Source organism: Micromys minutus, assembly GCF_963924665.1.
Source record: "Micromys minutus genome assembly, chromosome: 32".
NCBI classification, from domain to species: domain Eukaryota; kingdom Metazoa; phylum Chordata; class Mammalia; order Rodentia; family Muridae; genus Micromys; species Micromys minutus.
In genome coordinates this window covers 24,105,122-24,125,174 of record NC_137967.1, presented here as the reverse complement: position 1 = coordinate 24,125,174, position 20,053 = coordinate 24,105,122, and the positions used below count along the sequence as shown (strand labels likewise).

Genomic DNA, 20,053 nt, shown 5'->3' with positions numbered 1-20,053 from the left:
CGAAGATCTGTGGATCTCAGAACTGGCAGGTTATACCGCTTATTCATTGTAATGCCAGGCATTCTCTGCCTCCTGTTGGGGAGAGACCTCCTGACTAAGATGGGGCACAGATTCACTTCCACTCTGATGAACCACAGGTTAAAGGGCCAGAAGGGGATCCTGTGCAGGTTCCAACCATCCGGTTCTTAGAGGACAAGTACCAACTCTATACAGCCTGCCTCAGATCAGACAGACTGGTGGCTGCAGGCATATCCACAGGCCTGGGTAGAGACTGTAGGAATGAGGGAGGCTAAGAACTGAAAATCCAGGCTAGCAGTGTCTTAGTACACCATGTCAAAGGAAGCATGAGACGGGATCAAGACATACATCATCTGGTTGCTCCATCTTTGGATTCTGTGTACGTGTCAATCAGCCTGAAGCATGCCTCTCCTACTGGTGCAGAAACATGAAACCAATGACTGCCGGACAGTTCAAGATCTCCGAGAGGAAAACAAATGGGTGACCAAACTCCACCTCACGGTTCTTAACCCCTATAAACCTGTTGAGCTCATTGCCCCATCCAGAACCTGGTATATAGCACTAGACTTGAAGGAAAAGCATCAATGGACTCATCTAGAGGTAGACAAACTTGTAAAGTCTGTCTTGAGGTCAAATTCTTTTGTGTCAGATTTGACTAAATAACTGTGTGCCATGCCAGAAAGCAAATGTATGTAGAATGCCAGGGACAAGAGATGATAGACCTGAGGTTTACTGAGAAGTGGATTTTACATAAAATAAGCCAGGAAGATATAGATATAAGTATCTATTCGTCTTTATAGATACCTTTTCTGGGTGGGTGAAAGTCTTCCCATAAAGAGAAAATGGCAGCAGTGGTCATAGATAAAAAGATTCCAGAAGAGATTTTTCCTAGGTTTGACACCCCTAAGGTAATTGGATCAGACAATGGGCCATCTTGTGTTGCCCAGGTAAGTCAGATATTAGTTTGTTTATTGAGGACCAATTGGAAATTGCATTATGCTTACGACCCCAGAGCTCAGGTCATGTAGAAAGGATAAATAGAACCTTAAAAGAGACTAAAAAAATGGGCCTTAGAGACCAGCAAGAATGACTGGACAGCCCTCCTTCCCTTTTTCCTGTTCTGAGTTTGGAACATCCCTGAATGATTTAAACTCACCCCTTATGAAAATCTCTGTGACCCCCCCATTCACTGAGTCGGGAGGAGTGCATGATCCTGATGCTGTTCTTTCTAAATCCCTGTTTACCCATCTAAAAGCCCTAGAGGTAGTGAGACACAAAATCTGGAAACAGCTGAAGGAGGCCTACAAAACTGGAAGTTAAGAAGTACCACCAGTTCCAGGTCGAAGATGCTGTCCTGTTCCGACTTTATTGAGTGGGAAACCTAGAACCTCACTGGAAGAAGCCGTATCTGGTATTTTTGACAACTATTCTAGTGGTTATGGTTGAAGGAATTTCAGTTTGGATCCATGCATCCCACATCAAAAGAGCACCCAAAAGCCATCTCAAAATGAATGGAAATTGAAAAAAACTGCTGATCCTTTGAAGTTGCTTCTCCATGCAGGTCTCTCACTGATAGAGGGTAAAAACTCCCATGTCCCTCAAAAACTGACTTGGCAAGTTTCCTGACAGACTGGGGAGCTGATATGGATCACCTGCAAAGTGGCCCCACCATACCCATGGTGGCCTACGCTCACTCCTGACTTCTGTCAGTTGGTAGCTGGATTAGACTCCTGGGAGATTCCTGACACAGATCCTCAGAATATGCCCCTAGAAGTCTCTAAAAGATTTTCACCCAGAGGAAGTTTGGGTGTGGGAATCCAGAGGCAAGGTGCCACTTGGGAAGATTAGGATTTTGCCACTGAGATGGCCAAGTCTGGACCACCACTTGATAATGTGGAGGCTGAGAAAGTTTACTGACTCCTGTTGGCTTTACCTCCTCTCAGGACCCCCTTATTATGCAAACATTGTGGTGTCTGGGACCTTTAATAATACCACCAACCAGGACACCTGTGTCTGGAAGAGTAAGAACAAGTTAACCCTTACAGAGGTCTCAGGAAAAGGGACCTGCATAGGGGATCCACCAGCTGCTTATAGACATCTTTGTAATGAGACCCTTAAGAACCCACAGACATCTACTGACAGATTCTTGGTACCCATGCTTGATAAATGGTGGGCTTGTGGTTTGGGACTAACCCCTTGTATACTCACTTCTGTCTTTGATGATATCAAAGACTATTGTATACTCATACAGCTGGTTCATCAGGTTTATTATCACCCTGCCAGCACTCTTGAAAATGAATTTGATAAGCACCTGAGAAGTTTCCATAGGGAACCCATTATGTTGATGTTAGCAGTCATATTGGGACTTGGAGTAGCCGAAGGTGTGGGAATGGGCACAGCAGCACTAATACAGACCCCTCAATATTTTCACTCATTGAGATCTGCAATAGATAAAGATTTGTGAGCCCTAGACAACCCATATCTAAGCTTGAAGAATCACTGACCTCCCTCTCAATGGTGTTTTTACAAAAACAGAAAGGGACTAGACTTACTAAAGATGGAGGGCGATCTTTAAGGAGTCTTGCCTTATTAGAAGAATATTGCTTTTACGTAGATGATTTAGGAGTGATTAAAGACTCTATGAGTAAGCTGAGAGAAAGACTAGACAAAAGAAAAAGAAACAGAGAAGAACAAAAAGGATACTTTGAGGGATTGTTTAACAGATCCCCATGGCTGAACACTTTACTCTCCTCATTAGTGGGGCCTCTTTTAATTTTGCTTTTGCTTCTTATTTGGACCATGAATCCTTAATAAGTTAGTATATTTTCTTAGAAAGAGAATGAGTGCTGTGCAGATTTTGATGTTGTGCCATCAGCATAGCTCTTTACAAAGTCAAGAAAATCAACATTATGAAAATACTGAGATCTAGTTCTATGATTAGAACTAGGCACTAGAAGAAGTGGGGAATAAAAGACCAAGATAAATCCTGAACCCCTAAAAGGTAAAGTAGAAGACCCCTAGCAGGTGGAGTAGAGACAAAAATGTAGGAAAGCAGGTTCAGTGACTCTGTTTCAGGAACTGGCTGACCATAAAGAATTTATGGCCTTAAGGTCACGGTGACTCTGTTTCAGAAACTGACTGACCATAAAAACATAAAAGTTAGATAACACATCACAAACAATCTTGAGAACCTGGATGTTCCTCTTGCGATTCTTCACTGGTAATTTTCACCTTATAGGAAATCTTGAAAAAGCAGATATTTCCCTTATAATTCTTCAATGTTATTTTTGGTATTGTCCAATCACATACTCCCTGGGTTGTGGTTTGTTTACTTTAAAACCCCCTTCTCCCAGCCACTTGTGATTAAACTATTCTACTCCTAGGTGGGATGCGAGTCTTGACCCCAGTGCACTGGTCCATTAAAAAACCTCGTGTAATTGCAGCAATGACGGTCTCTTGTGAGTTCTTGGAGGGTCGTGTTATCTCAAGACTAGACTGAGGGTCTCCCATCTGCAGGGGTCTTTCAACACGAGAAATAATTATGTTAATTTACAAAATATATGTTAAAAACAATGTTAAATGTGGCCAAACTTACCCCAATTAAAATAGATCAAAATGAACCCATCTAATATTTGTACAAGATGAAGTGATACAACTATATTCACTGTTTAATCTTCTGTAATTTTATCGAAAAGACAGATCACGCCAGCCAGCGGCTTTCTGGGTGCACAACAGCCACTCAGAATATCGGCCACCAGAAATAGCGAAGACCCAGACACACAGGACTGGCGAGAACCAGGTGAGAATGGATTCCGACTAGCCAGGGGGCAGAGAGATCTCAGCGGAGCACGCAGAAAGTGTGCGCCTTCCCAGCTTGATCCAGGGACCCAGGAACCAGGTGGCATTGGGCCCACTGTTCCCTATTGGCAGCTTTTGGGGTGCACAAGAGGCATTTGGACCATCCACCACCAGGAACAGCAGAGATCCAGGGACACAGGCCAGGTACAAGGAAAAGGCAAAAACCACTCACTGACAACAAGATGGCAAGAAGAAAGTGAAAGAACTTACCCCAGGGAAACCAAGACAACCTGGAAACACTAGAACCCAGTTTTTGCATCACAGCAAACAGCAGAATACAAAACACTCCAAAAAAAAGAAGACTCAGACACAAAATCCTACCTTAAGTTAATGATAGAGATCCTTAAAAAAGAATGGAAGGAAAAGCATAAAGAGTTAGAAGCTTTTAAAGGAGAAACAAGAAAAACACTAAAAGAACTCAAAGAACTAGAAGAAAACAGAACCAAAGAGATGAAAGAATGGAAGAAGGAATTTAAAATGGAAATGGACACAACAAAGAAAACAGTAAAAGAGACAACCATACAGTTAGAAATTCTAAAAAAGAAATCAGGAGTCACAGATGCAAGCATTTCCAACAGACTACAAGAAATCGAAGAGAGAATCTCGGGGGCTGAAGACAACATTGAAAACATAGACAAAACAGTCAGAGAAGATGCAAAAACCAAAAAGATCCTAACCCAATGTGTCCAAGAGATCCAGGACACAATGAGAAAACCAAAGCTAAGGATAATAAGAATAGAAGCAGGCAAGAATATCAACTAAGAGGTACAGTAAATATCTTCAACAAAATCCTGAGAAAAAAACTTTCCTACCCTTAAAAATGAGATGACCATGAGCATAAAAGAAGCCTACAGAACTCCAAATAGGTTGGGCCAGAAAAGAAATTCCTCCCGACAAATAATAGTCAAAACACCAAGTGCCCAAAGCAAAGAAAGAATACTAAAAGCAGTGAGGGAAAAATAGTTGTGAAAACTTATAAAGGCAGAACAATCAGAATCAAACCTGATTTATCAACAGAGACTATGAAAGCTAGAAGAGCCTGGACAGACATCATGCAGACCCTAAGAGAGCACAAGTGCCAGCCGAAGCTGCTATACCCAGCAAAACTATCAATCACCATAGATGGCTAGATGAAGATATTCCAAGACAAAACTAAATTCACACAATATATTACCACAAACCCAGAACTACAATGAATTATAGGTGGAAAACCCAATAGAATGAGGGGAACCAGCTCATGGAAAAACAAGAAAACTTCTAAGCAAGAAAACCAAAATAAGTAAGACACACAGGCACAATTCAACCTGCCAAAGCAAAAAATCAGGAAACAGCAATCACTATTCCTTGATATCTATTAACATAAATGGACTCAACTCCCCAATAAAAAGATATAGTCTATCAGACTGGATACATAAACAAAACCCAGCATTTTGCTGCATACAGGAAACTCATCTCACAGACAAAGACAGGCACTATCTCAGAATAAAAGGTTGGGAAAAAGCTTCCAAGCAAATGATCCCAAAAAGGAAGCTGGAGTAGCCATTCTAATATCGAATAAAGTAGATTTTCAACCAAAAGTTATCAAAAAAAGATAAGGAAGGACACTATTTACTCATTAAGGGGAAATTTGTTGGGAGGAATTCTTAATGCTTAACATATATGCTCCAAATACAAAAGCACCCATATTCATAAAAGAAACCCGACTAAAGCTCAAAAAATACATTTTACCCCACACAAAAATAGTGGGAGACTATAATACCCCATTCTCAACAATGGACAGATCATGGAAACAGAAACTGAACTAGGACACTGTAAAACTAGCAGAGACTATGAACGAACTGGAGTTAATAGATATCTATAGAATATTTCATCTTAAAACAAAAGAATACAACTACTTCTCAGCACTTCATGGCACCTTCTCCAAAATTGGCCACATAATTGGACACAGAATGAGCCTCAATCAATGCAATAAGATCGAAATATTCCCATGCATCCTTTCAGATCACCATGATCTAAGGCTGGTCTTTAATAACAACAAAGACAACAAAAATCCCATATATGCATGGAAACTAAACAATGCTCTATTAATCTATAGCAGGGTCAAAGAAGAAATAAAGAAAGAAATTAAGGATTTTCTAGAATTCAGTGAAAATCAAAACACGGCGTACCATAACCTAGGGGATGGAATGAAAGCAGTACTGAGAGAAAAACTCATAGCTCTGAGTGCTTCCAAAAAGAAACAGGAGAGAGCATACACTAGCAACCTGACAAAACAGTTGAAAGATCTAAAACAAAATGAAACAGATACACCCAAAAGGAGTAGACCACAAGAAATAATCAAACTTAGGGCAGAAATAGACCAAATAGAAACTAAAAGAACCATAAAAAGAATCAACAAAACCAAGAGCTAATTCTTTGAGAAAATCAACAAGATTGATAAACCCTTAGCCAGACTAACTAGAGTGAAAAGAGAGAGTATCCAAATTAACAAAATCAGAAAGGAAAGTGGAGAAATAAAGACTGAAACTAAGGAAATTCAAAAAACCATCAGATCCTACTACCAAAGCCTATGCTGAACAAAGCTGGTAAATCTGGAGGAAATGGATGAATTCCTAGACAGATACAAGATACCAAAGTTAAACCAGGACCAGGTAATCCATCCAAATAATCCCATAACACATAAAGAAATAGAAACAGTCATCAAAAGCCTCCCAACCAAAAAAAAAAAAAAATAATAATAATAAAGCCCAGCTCCAGATGGGTTCAGTTTAGAGTTTTATCAGACATTTATTGACGACATAATACCAATACTCTCCAAATTATTCCACAAAATAGAATCTGATGGAACACTACCTAATACAGTCATCAAAAGCCTCCCAACCAAAAAAAAAATAATAATAATAATAAAGCCCAGCTCCAGATGGGTTCAGTTTAGAGTTTTATCAGACATTTATTGACGACATAATACCAATACTCTCCAAATTATTCCACAAAATAGAATCTGATGGAACACTACCTAATTCATTTTTTGAGGCTATAATAACCCTCATTCCTAAAACACACAAAAACCCTTTAGACCCTTAGAATAGAGAACTTTAGACCAATTTCACTTATAAACATTGATGCAAAAATACTGAACAAAATACTTGCAAACCAATTCCAAGACACATCAAAACGATCATGCACCATGACCAAGTAGTCTTCATCCCTGGGATGCAGGGATGGTTTAATATAAGGAAATCCATCTATATAATCCACCCTATATATAAACTCAAAGAAAATACCACATGGTCATCTCACTAGATGCTGAGAGAGCATTTTACAAAATTCAACACCCCTTCATGTTAAAAGTCTTGAAAAGAACAGGAATCCAAGGTCCATACCTAAACATAATAAAAGCAATATACAGCAAACCAATAGCCAACATCAAACTTAAAGGTGGGAAACCTGAAGCAATCCCACTAAAATCAGAGACTCGACAAGGCTGCCCACTCTCTCCCTACCTATTCAAAATAGTACTGGAACTCCTGGCCAGAGCAATTAGACAGCAAAAGAAAATCAAAGGGATACAAATTGGAAAGGAAGAAGTAAAAACATCACTCTTTGCAGGTGACATGATAGTTTACTTAAGCGACCCCACAACTTCCACCAGAGAATTCCTACAGCTGATAAACAAGTTCAGCAAAATTGGCCCGATATAAAATTAACTCAAACAAATCAGTAGCCTTCCTATATTCAAAGGACAAACTTGTGGAGAAAGAAATTATGGTAAAGATATCCTTCACAATAGTCACAAAATCTATGAAATACCTTAGTGTGACTCTAACTAAGGAAGGGAAGTACCTGTATGACAAGAACTTCAAACCTCTAAAGAAGAAAATCTAGGAAGATCTCAGAAAATGGAAAGATCTCCCATGCTCATGGATAGGAAGGATCAACATTTTAAAAATGGCCATCCTACCAAAAGCAATCTACAGATTCAATGCAATCCCCATCAAAATTCCAACCTAGTTCTTCACTGAGTTGGAAATAAAATGTGCAATTTTACCTCAAAATAACAAAGGACCTAGAATAGTGAAATCCATCCTCAACAACAATAAAACATCTGTGGGAATCACTATCCCTGACCTCAAGTTATATTATAAGGCAATTGTGCTGAAAACTGCATGGTACTGGTACAGAAATAGGCCTGTGGATCAATGGAATAGAATAGAAGATCCAGAAATGAGCCCTCACATATATGGTCACCTGATTTTTGACAAAGGAGCTGAAAACATTCAGTGGAAAAAGGACAGCCTATTCAACAAATGGTGTTGGTCCAACAGGCACTCAGCATGCAAAAGAATGAAAATAGACCCTTTCTTATCTCCTTGTAGAAAGCTCAAGTGTAAGTGGATCAAAAATCTCCACATTAAACCAGGCACACTGAAACTATTAGATTAGAAAGTAGGGACAACCTTAGAACTCATAGGCACAGGAGAAAATTTCCTGAACACCAATAGCTCGAGCTCTAAGCTCAAAGATTGACAAATGGAACTTAATGAGATTGCAAAGTTTCTGCATGGCTAAGGACACTGTCAAGAAAACAAAATGGCAGCCTACAGAGTGGTAATAGATCTTTACCAACCCTACATCAAACAGAGGCCTAATATCCAAGGTATACAAGGAACTCAAAAGGCTAAACACCAGACAATTATACAACCCTTTTAACAAATGGGGTACAGACTGAAACAAAAAGTTCTCAATTGAGGAATATCGAATGGCTGAGAGACATCTAAGGAAGTGCTCAACATCCTTCCCCATCAGGGAAATGCAAATCAAAACAAACTTGAGATTCCACCTCACACTAGTCAGATTGGCCAAGATCCAAAACTCTGATGACAACAAATGCTGGCGAGGATGTGTAGAAAAAGGAACACTTCTCCAGTGCTGGTGGGGTTGTTAACTGATACAACCACTCTGGAAATCAGTCTGGCAGTTCCTTAGGAAAATGGACATAGTACTACCTGAAGACCCATTTAATCCACTTCTGGGCATTTACCCCAGAGACCCTCCAACACACACCTAAGATACATGCACCACAATGTTTATTGTAGCTCTATTTATAATAGTCAGAAGCTGAAAAGAACCCAGATGTCCTTCAGTAGATGAATGGATACAAAAATTGTGGTACATTTACACAATGGAGTACTACTCAGCTATTAGAAACAATGACTTAATGAAATTCTTAAGAAAATGAATGCATCTAGAGAATATCATCCTGAGTGAGATAACCCAGTCACAAAAGAACAGACATAATATGCAGTCACTGATAATTGGATACTAACCCTAGAAAGCTCTGAACACCCCAGAAACAACTCACAGACTGTGTGAAGTTCAATAAAAAAGAATATATTGTAGTTAAAATAGAACTGTATCACAGCCCCCTTTCCTCCCCACAGCCCCTCCTAGTCTCTCTCCTATCCCTTCAAATTAATAGCCCCTTTTCCTATATTATTGTTACATATATACATATGTGTATGTATATGTACCCACAAATATGTAATTACCTCCCTAAAAATGAGAAAAAAAATTAATATCAATAAAAGAAAAGACAGAGGAAAGAGGGTCAAAGAAATGAAACAATGAAATAAAAACAAACTAAACTAAACAAGCAGACCAAAATCCAAAATTCCACGAGAAGCACCCATAGAAGAACAACACTGAGAAGAATCAAGGGCCCTAAAAAAGCCATGAAAAACATAAAACTGTATTGATTTTATACCGGAGAGGTCCTGGTGGCAGGGATGCAAAAATTAGGGTCTACAGTTTAGTGGAATTGGGTAGAAAGTGCTGAGAAAAGCTAGAATTCTGGAGGAGGTACATGCAATTCTGTGAGTTTACAGAAGTTAGCATCCTCTCTGATATGGTAATAGCCCTGCCAGGTAAACATTATCCTGAGTGTCTTTGAAACAAAACACTCTTCAGATGTTAAAACTATCTGATGGGCTGAGTGGTAGGGAAATGGGCTCAGGGACTATTCATCTCAGTTATACTTTTTGTATTTTATTGTTTCACTAATGAACACCTATTTCTCAGCATCCCATTCTTACATACACTTTGTGCTCCAAGGATTTTAAGAAATGTTCTCATTCCGATTCCTAATTACTTTTTGGAGTTGGTCACACAATTTGCATGTCATTTTGTTTTGTTTTCTGACAGTGACTGTAGACCAAGATATTTACACTGAATTGAGATTCTTATGGGAATGATGTCATCTGTTTCCAGAGTTGAATGAAAAATTACTAATCCACTGGGATAGAATACCAGGAGATTCTGATCCTTTAATTGAGGCATAGTGTCTGGCCAGAGACCTCTCATGGCTACAGCTACCATAATGGTGTAATACTGCACTGAGGTGAGTGGTCAGAGCCTAAGTGTTGTAAGACCTAAAGACATTAGAAAGCAGAGTTTGAAGAAGCCACACTTGTGCTCCAGGAAACATCTCATATTCTTTCCAAGTGATTCTCTTAATTGTATTATAATTAAAATGTATATTAAAAATTTCTTTCAACAGCTCTGCTGAATAAAGGGAAGGATTGAGGCTAAGATGGAAAATCAGATCAGGAGGAAATAAAACTATCCAGACATAGATTTAAAAAACGAAGCTCTGGTATAGTTTAGGAAGTGGGCACCTGAATTGCCTCGGAGGAAGTTGTAGCTGTTTTCAATCAGGGGCAGAGTTTTCTGTCTCCAGTCCTCACTAAACCTTGTGAACCCTGTTCTTCCCATTAGCTGCTGCTGTGGCTCTCTCTTTCACTTATATCTTCATTTTCTTCTTTCCTTTATTTCACTTAGCTTTTTCTTCTCCTCTCTGTTTCTGGCATGTTCTCAATCTTGGTACCACTATTTCAATCTCATTTTGTATGTTACTTTTCAGCTTTTAAAGGACTGTTTAACCATTATTTTCCTTTATACATTCTAGATGTTAAGTTTGTAACTGAGGTACAGATGTCAATGTTTTTCTCCTATTTAGTAGGTTAAGTCTTTACTTGACTGGCGTTTATCTTTAATGGATAGCAAACTTTAGATGTCATCAAATTTCAGATTTTAGTTCTTGGTTCCTTTCCTGAGTATTAGTATTGTTGCCTTTAAGTGCATCTTGAATTTCTAACACTTTGCTGTGAGAGTTTTTGCATTTCAGCCCTAAAATAATTTAGCTGTTTGTGTGTGTGTGTGTGTTTGTGTGTGTGTGTGTGTGTGTGTGTGTGTGTGTGTAGGTGTGGGTGTGTAGACAGTAAAGAGATGAACATATATTCTTCAGCAGGTGGTTACTCATTGTACACAAAGCCATCGAGGAACAGGTCAGATCACTGGGTCACAAGCACCATTCAAGAAAGAAGTGATTTTGTTTTCCAGAGATTCATTCTAGAACTGCTGACATTCAGCAGGACATTAGGATGGAATGCTTGACTCTTCTCTTACCCTCTTACTCTGGTTATTTCCTAGGTGTCTTTGTTTCTGCTCACATCTTAAGATAACTTTGTGCCATTTGTAATTAAGATAGACAAAAGTTGATGACACAACATGTAGGATTTTCAGAGATATGACAATTGCATGTGACTTTTTCAGTATGTTGTAGGAAACTAGTACTATTTTTTATAGCTTCTACAACTTTTACTTGACTATACAGCCTACACTACATTTCCTTTCCCCAACATACTAAGACATTTTATTTACTGCTCTATGAATAAAATATGGTAAGCTAAGTTGTATTTAACCTACTTTTATGTAGTAATGCAAACACAGAATTTATATCCAAGGTCTGTAGACCATAATAATTTTTAAAATTTTTTTAATAGGAATGATATTTCCTGTTGAAAACTTTGCAATGGGAATTTTTCTCTTCTGCCAGATTACAATGGGAATCTTAGGTAATTCCTCAATACTATTTTATTACATCATTTTGATGCTCACTGGCAAACATTTAATGCCCAAAGATCTGATTATAGAGCACTTGACTATTGCCAATTACTTGACTATCATCTTAAGAGGCATTCCACGAACAATGTCATATTTTGGATTTAAAATATTTCTGACTGATATTGAATGTAAATTGATAATGTATATTTCAACAATAACAAGGGGGATGTCCTTATCTGCAATATGTATATTGAGTTGTTTCCAATCAGTCGTAATAAGACCCAGCAATTCCAGATGGACAAAGCTGAAATACAGAGCCACCAATTGCATTGATCCTTCCTGCTCAGTTAGTTGGCTTCTCCACTTGCTTCTAAATATCTGGATTGCAGCAAGAGTGTCAGGTCCCACTGACAAGGAAAATGTGACTAACAGGTTGAGCTATGCATACTGCTCATTGTACACTTCTGACAATGTGGGAACTATGCTGAATATCTTCTTACTTTGCTTCTCTGATTTGATATGTCTGTGTCTCATGGCCTGCTCAAGTGTCTCCATGGTGCGTATCCTCTACAGACACAAGCATCTAGTCAAACATATCCACAGTGCTCAACACTTTCTGAAAGCCTCCCCTGAAGACAGAGCTACACAGATTATCCTCATCCTTCTCTGCATATTTGTCATCTCTTACTCATTCTTTTTCTTTGTGGCTCTCATTAGGACCTTCTCCAAATATCGAGTGCCATGGGCAATAAATATATTTATATTGATAGAAATATGCTTTCCTATAGTTTGCCCCTTTGTTCTCATTAACAATATAAAGTCCAATGTTAGCCAGTTTTTACCGTGTATAGGGAAGAGGTAAATTCCTCTAAGTATTACATAAGCCCTAGTCACCTTTCTTGTTATATATATATATATATAGTCATATAGTTTTGTACAATGCAAATACTGCAATTTGAAATCATCAAGTCTCATTTAACAGATTACTTTATTATATGGAATAATTAGTACTTGTTTTGTGGAAGGACAGGACTTTTGTAGATGCATTATTTACTTCTCTTGTACCTTGAAAAAGAAAAAGTACATAAAAAAGACAACTCAAAGACAGAAAGGGTTCTTTCACCACACTGTCAAAAGTTTTTGTTCACTATGGTAAAATAGAATTAGTGGAGAAGATGAATTCTCAAAAAGAGGAGCATAGGATATACAATATCATTGAGTTCACAGTCTGGAAGATGAGATGTAAGTTTCTGTGCTCAGTTCTGTTTTTTTCGGATCCATTTTTATGACTCTACATCAGCCTAATAAATAATATCACCTAAACCCAAAGTGGGTTCTCTGTAGTCAATTGAACCTCTCTGAAACAGAATCACATTGATATTGAAAATGACATATAAGAACTACAGGTCTTTGTTCTCAAATTGACTCACTTACATAACATTTTAACTATAATAATGTTGGTATTTTTTATTCTCTGTATATTCAGATGCAGATTGGTGTGAGCAGATATATATTTGCAATCCAGATGTTGGCATTGTTGAGATTACCGGAGTACTTTCTCTATCTGTTCTGTACAAAGATTATTTTCCATTACTTCTCATTAGTTTACGTAGTGATAATCAAACAGTAGCTGTGCAGTAGAAGAGAAAAGGACAGGGCTTTTATTCCCACTTTTTGAATCCCAAGAAAAAAGACATAGGGAAGAGAAAAGTAGCAGAGTGGCCATGTATGTGGACTAGGAGAATTGGCAATGAAGTTGTGGTTAAAGAGGAATTATAAGGAAACACAAAATCTAGAGTGAAACAGGAGAAAACAAAATGATATAGAAGCAGGCAATTGGCTATGTAATCAGGTTAGAATATCTCAGAATTACCCAGCTTAGTTCATGCAGCTTTTTTATAAGAATAGCGTATTTCTTAATTCAAGAGCTAAATTGTCTAGATCAGTTATAGAAAATAACTCATATTTGGGAGCAAAACGGGGCATAAAAAAATCTCCCATGTGATTATCTAATTATATTAATAGTTGATGCACAAATTGTGGGACACAAAACACAAACTTAGAGCCTGAGGAACTCCCTGATGACAGGCAGTTTCAGAGAAAGGCAAGGAAGAATGGTAGAGTAAGCAATGTTGAGAACTTCACTTTTCAGTAATCTGTTCACCTTAAGTCCTGAGTCATATCACCCTCCTCCCTCTCCTCCAATTCCACTCTTATAAATCCACTCCTCAATCATGTTCTCTGCTTAACTTCAGAGAAAGAGAACCTCTCATTTTATACCACTACATTGTGGAATTTCTAGTCCTGGAAGGATTAAACATACCCTTTCCTACTGAAGCCGAATCAGGCAGTCCAGTTAATGAGAGGAGAACCACTGTCAGGGAACAGAATCATAGACAACCCTACTCCAAATGTTAGAGAATCACATGAAGACTAATGTGCATATCTGTTCCAATGTTAGCGGGACTAGGTAGCACAGTCTCTTTTTTTTTTTTTTATTTGTCCACAGTGAATTGCAGAGAGTTAAGTAAATGGAATATGCAAATATCAATGTGGGTTGTGTGTCAATACTTGGCATAAATGTTTGGTTGGCTAGGAGCTCTGAGGAAGTTCATCTACACTCCTAACCCTGACAACATGAAGTGAGGGCCTGAGCACCTGCCCATAGCTGTGACATATCGTACCCATATCTGGGACACGGCAATATCCTTGAATTTCCCCGAGAAGCCTATGCTCAGCATACATGTAAAAAAATCCCAGGAAAATATAGCAATAGCTGAGGGGTACATCCTAATTCAGAAATCCAGTGAAACACAACTCCTGGTTTAACTCCACAAAAGTGAGCCTTGGGAGATGCCAACTTCAAACTCATGGAAAGCAGAAACACCTCTCTCTGTGCACAAGAAGACAGGGGTGACCCAATCACCACAGGAGATCTGAGACCCAGGACACACAGAAGAAATCTAAGTAAAACCAAACTTTTAATCAGGTAAGAGATTAATAAAATTAAAAAGACTTAAGCAAATATGATAACACTTAATAAAATGTGGCTCATAGACTCTGCATAATGCAATCTCATATGCTTTACAGATAGAGTAAAAAAAAAGAAAGGATGCAAGTAGAAGTGACTTATTAACAGTTATAATTTTTGGTATTCTGTTATTTCTTACCCTGATGATTATAATGGTTTTTTATACATTCCCAAATAATAGCTCTTTAGTGAGTCAAGAAAAGGAAAATATGAAAAATAAATACTGGTCTTAGAATAAGTAATAGAATGAAATTAATTTAAAAATGCAGGCTATATGGCTGATTGATTCAGTGGTGAAAAGCACTGTCTAATCACCCAAAGGACCCAAGTTCAATTCCCTGTACCCAAATGGCAGCTCATAACTGTCTGTAATCCTAGGTCCATGGAATCTGACTCTCTCAAACATACAGGATGTAGCTTTTGTTTGGTAAGTTTTCATAGTTCTTATTATTGTATATATTTTAATAATAGAAGAGAATGAACATTTTACTAAACTAAAAATGAAAAATAAATTGAGAAGTTTTTGTGCATTTTGTATTCAGAACCTAAGGCTTTGTGAAGAAAGCAGGTTACAATCTATAAATTTACAATTATCATTATTATTGGATCATCTCCTGCATTAACTTTGTGTGAAGATTGTTTTGCTTCACCACTACATTCCTGACCAACAAACGGATGGGCAGCAGTACAGAATAGGGAAAAATTCTGATCCTTGTCTGAAGGACCCAATGAATAAGAGACAGAGCAGACAAATAAATATTGAGCAATCAAGAGAATGGACCAGGAGGTTTCATCATGAGGTCAGAAAAAGAGAGAAGCTATGAAAATGCACATGGACTAGAATGAATCATGACAAGACCAGGTGGAAAATAAAGGAGCATTTTGCTATGTAGTAGCATCCTAATTATATTAGAATATCTCAGAATATGAGAAGCTTAGTGCCAGAAAGTTGTTAATAAAATAAACTACCATGCTTCTTCATCTCAATTTGGCAACAAAATTGTTCTAGAGAAATATAGAAGTGCTTTGTAGTTATTTGTGCAATAAAAAGCAAAGAAAACTCCCATAAAATGTTTATATAAATATTAATATTTTACTAAAAACATATATTTTAAGGTGAAAATGTTATCGGTTTTCCACTTTAAAGCGAATAACTGATTATGATGAGATAAATTCATATCTGTCATTATTGATATGAAAATACAAATACAGCATCTAAAATATACATACATATGTACATACATACACAACCCTACACTGTTTGCACTCTTATATACACATACATTTATATATACATTTGTCAATCTAGAAGCCTACATATCATATATTTTAATAATTTTTGTAAACTGCTTGACATTTCATAATCCTGAGCAATTTATAAGGGTGGAGATGCAGAAATAATGAACAGTAATTATGATTGAAAAATCCATGTGGAAGGCCTCTGTATATCTTTATTTGTATCTTTTGACTTATCTCAAAAGATAATTGCTTATGTGATAGATTGCTGACTAAAAAGTCAGGTATGAGACGCCTCTACTTGAATATTTAATCTAAGTATCTGAAGACCCACAAACAATAAGATTACTGCTATTACACTTTGTTACAAACCAGAAATTTATAGCAATATTTTTTTTGCTGAAAATACCATACTTTTGGGAGATAGTACATGAGTCATGATAATCATATTAACAAAAATGTTTCATCATTTCTGGGTATATTCTAGAGTTCCTGAGATGCATTCAGAATGTTGAAAGAAGTCATTAACAATGTTATGCAGCTGTGACTAATGTGAATTATGAAAGCGAGCATCCTAGGAACATATTTCCATTGCTACATTGGTAGCTTTGATATATGGCTAGCCAGCCACTTCCTGGTTTAATTTTGGGCTTGCTCTCTAGTAATGATTATCAGGTAGTGGTCTATGACCACTGGAATACACACATTTCTGATGGTCTGAAGTACAGAGACACTGCTCAGCAACAGGACTACTATTGTATCAACAAAACTGAACTATGGTTGTGGATTTTCAAGAACAGAGGAAATATATGCTCTCCAATGGTCATGACCCACAGATTGAGAATTACTGCTTTACAAGTAGTCTGGTGCTGTAAATCAAGAAATCTGTGGGGACCTCATAGAACCCATGAATATAAAAAAAGCCAGGATTTTGCTAAATGAACCTCTTGTCAAACTATCCTCTAATATTTATATCTATAGTTATAGATTAGTACAATAGTAATAACTAATTAGATTTCTATGTGCAGTGAAGGGTGTTCCCACACTGAAAAAAGTGAAGAGAATGAGTGACTCTGTCATGCCCAGTCACAAATGGCATATCTATATCATTCCCCAAACTAAAGGTTCCGTTAATATGGTAAATAGGATAAAAAATTACAAGTCATATCTGAAGTATGACTAGAGAAAAATAAATCTATATGCTATGGCAAAAGTATGCCACTCATGAACTTCCAACAAATGTGCTCACCTCCATAAAACACCAATAATATTAAGCCAGTCAATATTCTCACAAGAGGAAGGGGTTCAGGGCACCCCAAACATAACCTAATTGAGAATTCTGGCTTCTGGGCATAGAAAAGAAGCTTTCTGTAAGACTTTGGTCTCTAGTAGGCTAGCCAAACATCAGGGAAAACTTGACACATGTATAAGAATATGAACAGTAGCAAATGACTTGATGGTTTACACACACGCACACACACACACACACACACACACACACACACACACACACTAACACATACACACACACATGATTATAGTCTGTGCCTCCCATGGAGCATATCAGCATGTCTGCCCCTCTCAGGAACCTACTGTCTGAAGGTCACCCATGAGATCAAGTGCAGCACATAGGAGGCTGGCTCAATACAATGACACCCAGGTCGGATAACCAGGTGGTGAGGCACAAAAGCATAATCACTATTACCCAGTGTGTTTTGGTGTCATCAGAACCCAGTTCTCCCTCCACAGCAAGCCCTCGATGCTGCAACACACCTCAAAAACATGAGGAAGACCTAAAATCCCCTCTCATGAAGATAATAGAGATCTATAAAGAGGATGTAAATAACTCACTGAAAGAAATACAGGATAACACAGTAAGTAGAAGGCCTGAAAAAGAAACCAAAATTCCTTTGAAAAATAAAGGAAAACACAATTAAATTGATAAAGTGATTAAACAAAATGGTAAAAGTCTTAAAAAGTCTTGTTTTCTTCAAAAACATTTAGAAGTAGAAACAATAAAGAAATCTAAAATGAAGGTATCCCTGGAAATGGAAATCCTAGGAAGGAGACCAGGAGCTACAAATTCAACCTTAACCAGCAGAATATAAGACATAGAAGAGAAAACTTCAGGCATAGAAGAAGAGACCATAGAAGATATTGACAAACTGTCAAAGAAAATAGAAATCAATAAAAGCTCCTAACCCAAAACATCTAAAGCATCCAAAAAAAAAAAAAAAAAAAAAAAAAAAAAAGAAAAAAAAAAGAAAAGGACAAAAGGAAAATACTAAGTCTAAGAAGAACAGGAACAGAGAACAGCAAGGATTCCAGCTCAGAAAACAAAAGGATTCCCAGCTCAGAAAACAAGCTTAACAAAATCTTAGTAGAAAACTTTCTCTTATATTTTCTGTTTCTCTTGTGGGACTGAGCTAAAGGTAGATCCTTGGACTTCCATTTACAGCTGCTGCTGACTATTTTTGGAGAGTTTGACTACAGACTTCTGGATGCCTGGTGAGCTTTAATGAACACCTGTAAAGTCTTCTGTCTGACACCTAGACCTAGCAGCAATCATGTGCACCCCAGAAAAAGAATGGTTCATTGAGACTGTGGCTGACTAACTCCTGAATTCAAGAGTCTAGAGGACTTGCAGCTTATGCTGACTGAAGAGGAAACCTTCAGTCATTTGTATCAGAAAATGGTGTGTCCAGGGAAAAGGAAGATGCCTTGAGAGACACTATTGGAGAGTTTGTAGCTGATACTGACACAGAAGATGAAGAAGAACTCTAAAATGACCTGTGATACAGGGAAAGGTTCTTAGATGCTTATCCTCAGGTAAAACCAGAGCTTGAGGAGATCATCAGGAAGCTCCAAGCCCTGGGTGACAAGGTGACAGGGTGCACAGGTGGTGACCAGCTTCAGCAGTGCTGTGTCTGGATTCCTGATAATCCTCAGTCAGTATTAGGCACCTGTGACAGCAGGAGTCAGTCTGGCACTGTCAGCCACTGGCTTAGGGCTAGGAGCAGCATCAGATGTGACTAATGTTTCCATGAGCATTGTAAAAAACGTAAGTATGGCATCTGCTAAATCTGAAGCCAGCAAGCTGGTGCCAAATAGCAAAGACACAATGAAGGGCATGAAAGAAGTTATAGATCTGAGCACTCCCAGACTTGTTTCCTTATCCATGAATTCCTTCCTGGACCTAAAAATCATCGACAATAACATTCAAGCCATCAAACTGACCAAAGCCAACCCTTGCTTAGCAACTAATTCTAAGCATCTCATGACCACATGTAAGATAACCCCCAAGCCTCTGAACAGTAAAGGAAACATTTGAAGGTCCCTACCTCTCGCAACGACCAAAAAAGCCTGGATCGTGTGTGCAGCCACTGCAGGTCTTTTCCTCCTAATGTATATGGCCAGCCTTTTTGGATACTCAAAGCATTTGCATGATGGAGCAACGGCTGAGTCTGCTGCAGAGTTGTAGCAGCAGTCTCAGGTCCTGGAGCAGAAGCTGCACAAGCTCAACCTCTATGTCCATGTCAGCCTCATTCACTGACATCTTCCCCTTCAGTGTAGTTCAGAGGACTGTGGAGGGAGTGTTCTGGGCAGAGCCATGAACACAGGAAATTCCCTCCTGCCTTGCAGTTCAGCCATGTGGACAATCACACTGACTCTTCACACCTCCCTTCTGCCTGATGCCATTCTTTGCTCTATGACACATGCAGAGCCATGCTAGGAATAAATGGAGAAGCTTTTTCAAGAACCCTGAAAACTCTGCAGATAGATTCATAAAGTTGATCATCTCCTCCTTCATCACTGGGCAAAGTGTGGTCATGGCCTGTTTTATCGCTGTCCACAAGACAATGAAGGAAAGAATGAATACAAAATCAAGGGAAATGACTGTTCTCATCACCCACCCAGAAAGTACTGTGTACAGGGTGACAGAGGTGCCATTTCCAAGGCAGACCTCAAGTGGGATAACGGTTGTGAGATCCTCAGGAAAACAAATCT

General features: G+C 38.2%; 1 protein-coding gene and 1 pseudogene across 2 annotated transcripts; both read left to right on the top strand.

Annotated features, from left to right (window-relative positions):
• Positions 1-11,746: 11,746 nt before the first annotated feature.
• LOC308413766 (vomeronasal type-1 receptor 1-like) lies at positions 11,747-12,640 on the top strand (the record flags this gene model as incomplete). The annotated part of the gene is made up of 1 exon (XM_080908811.1): positions 11,747-12,640. The coding sequence occupies one exon, from the start codon at positions 11,747-11,749 to the stop codon at positions 12,638-12,640; it is 894 nt and encodes a 297-aa protein (XP_080764937.1).
• A 5,054-nt stretch (positions 12,641-17,694) lies between these two features.
• Positions 17,695-19,598, top strand: LOC308413682 (apolipoprotein L3-like; annotated as a pseudogene). The gene is made up of 3 exons: positions 17,695-17,919; positions 18,504-18,553; positions 18,751-19,598. The product of its transcript is annotated as an apolipoprotein L3-like (transcript).
• The last annotated feature ends 455 nt before the right edge of the window (positions 19,599-20,053 follow it).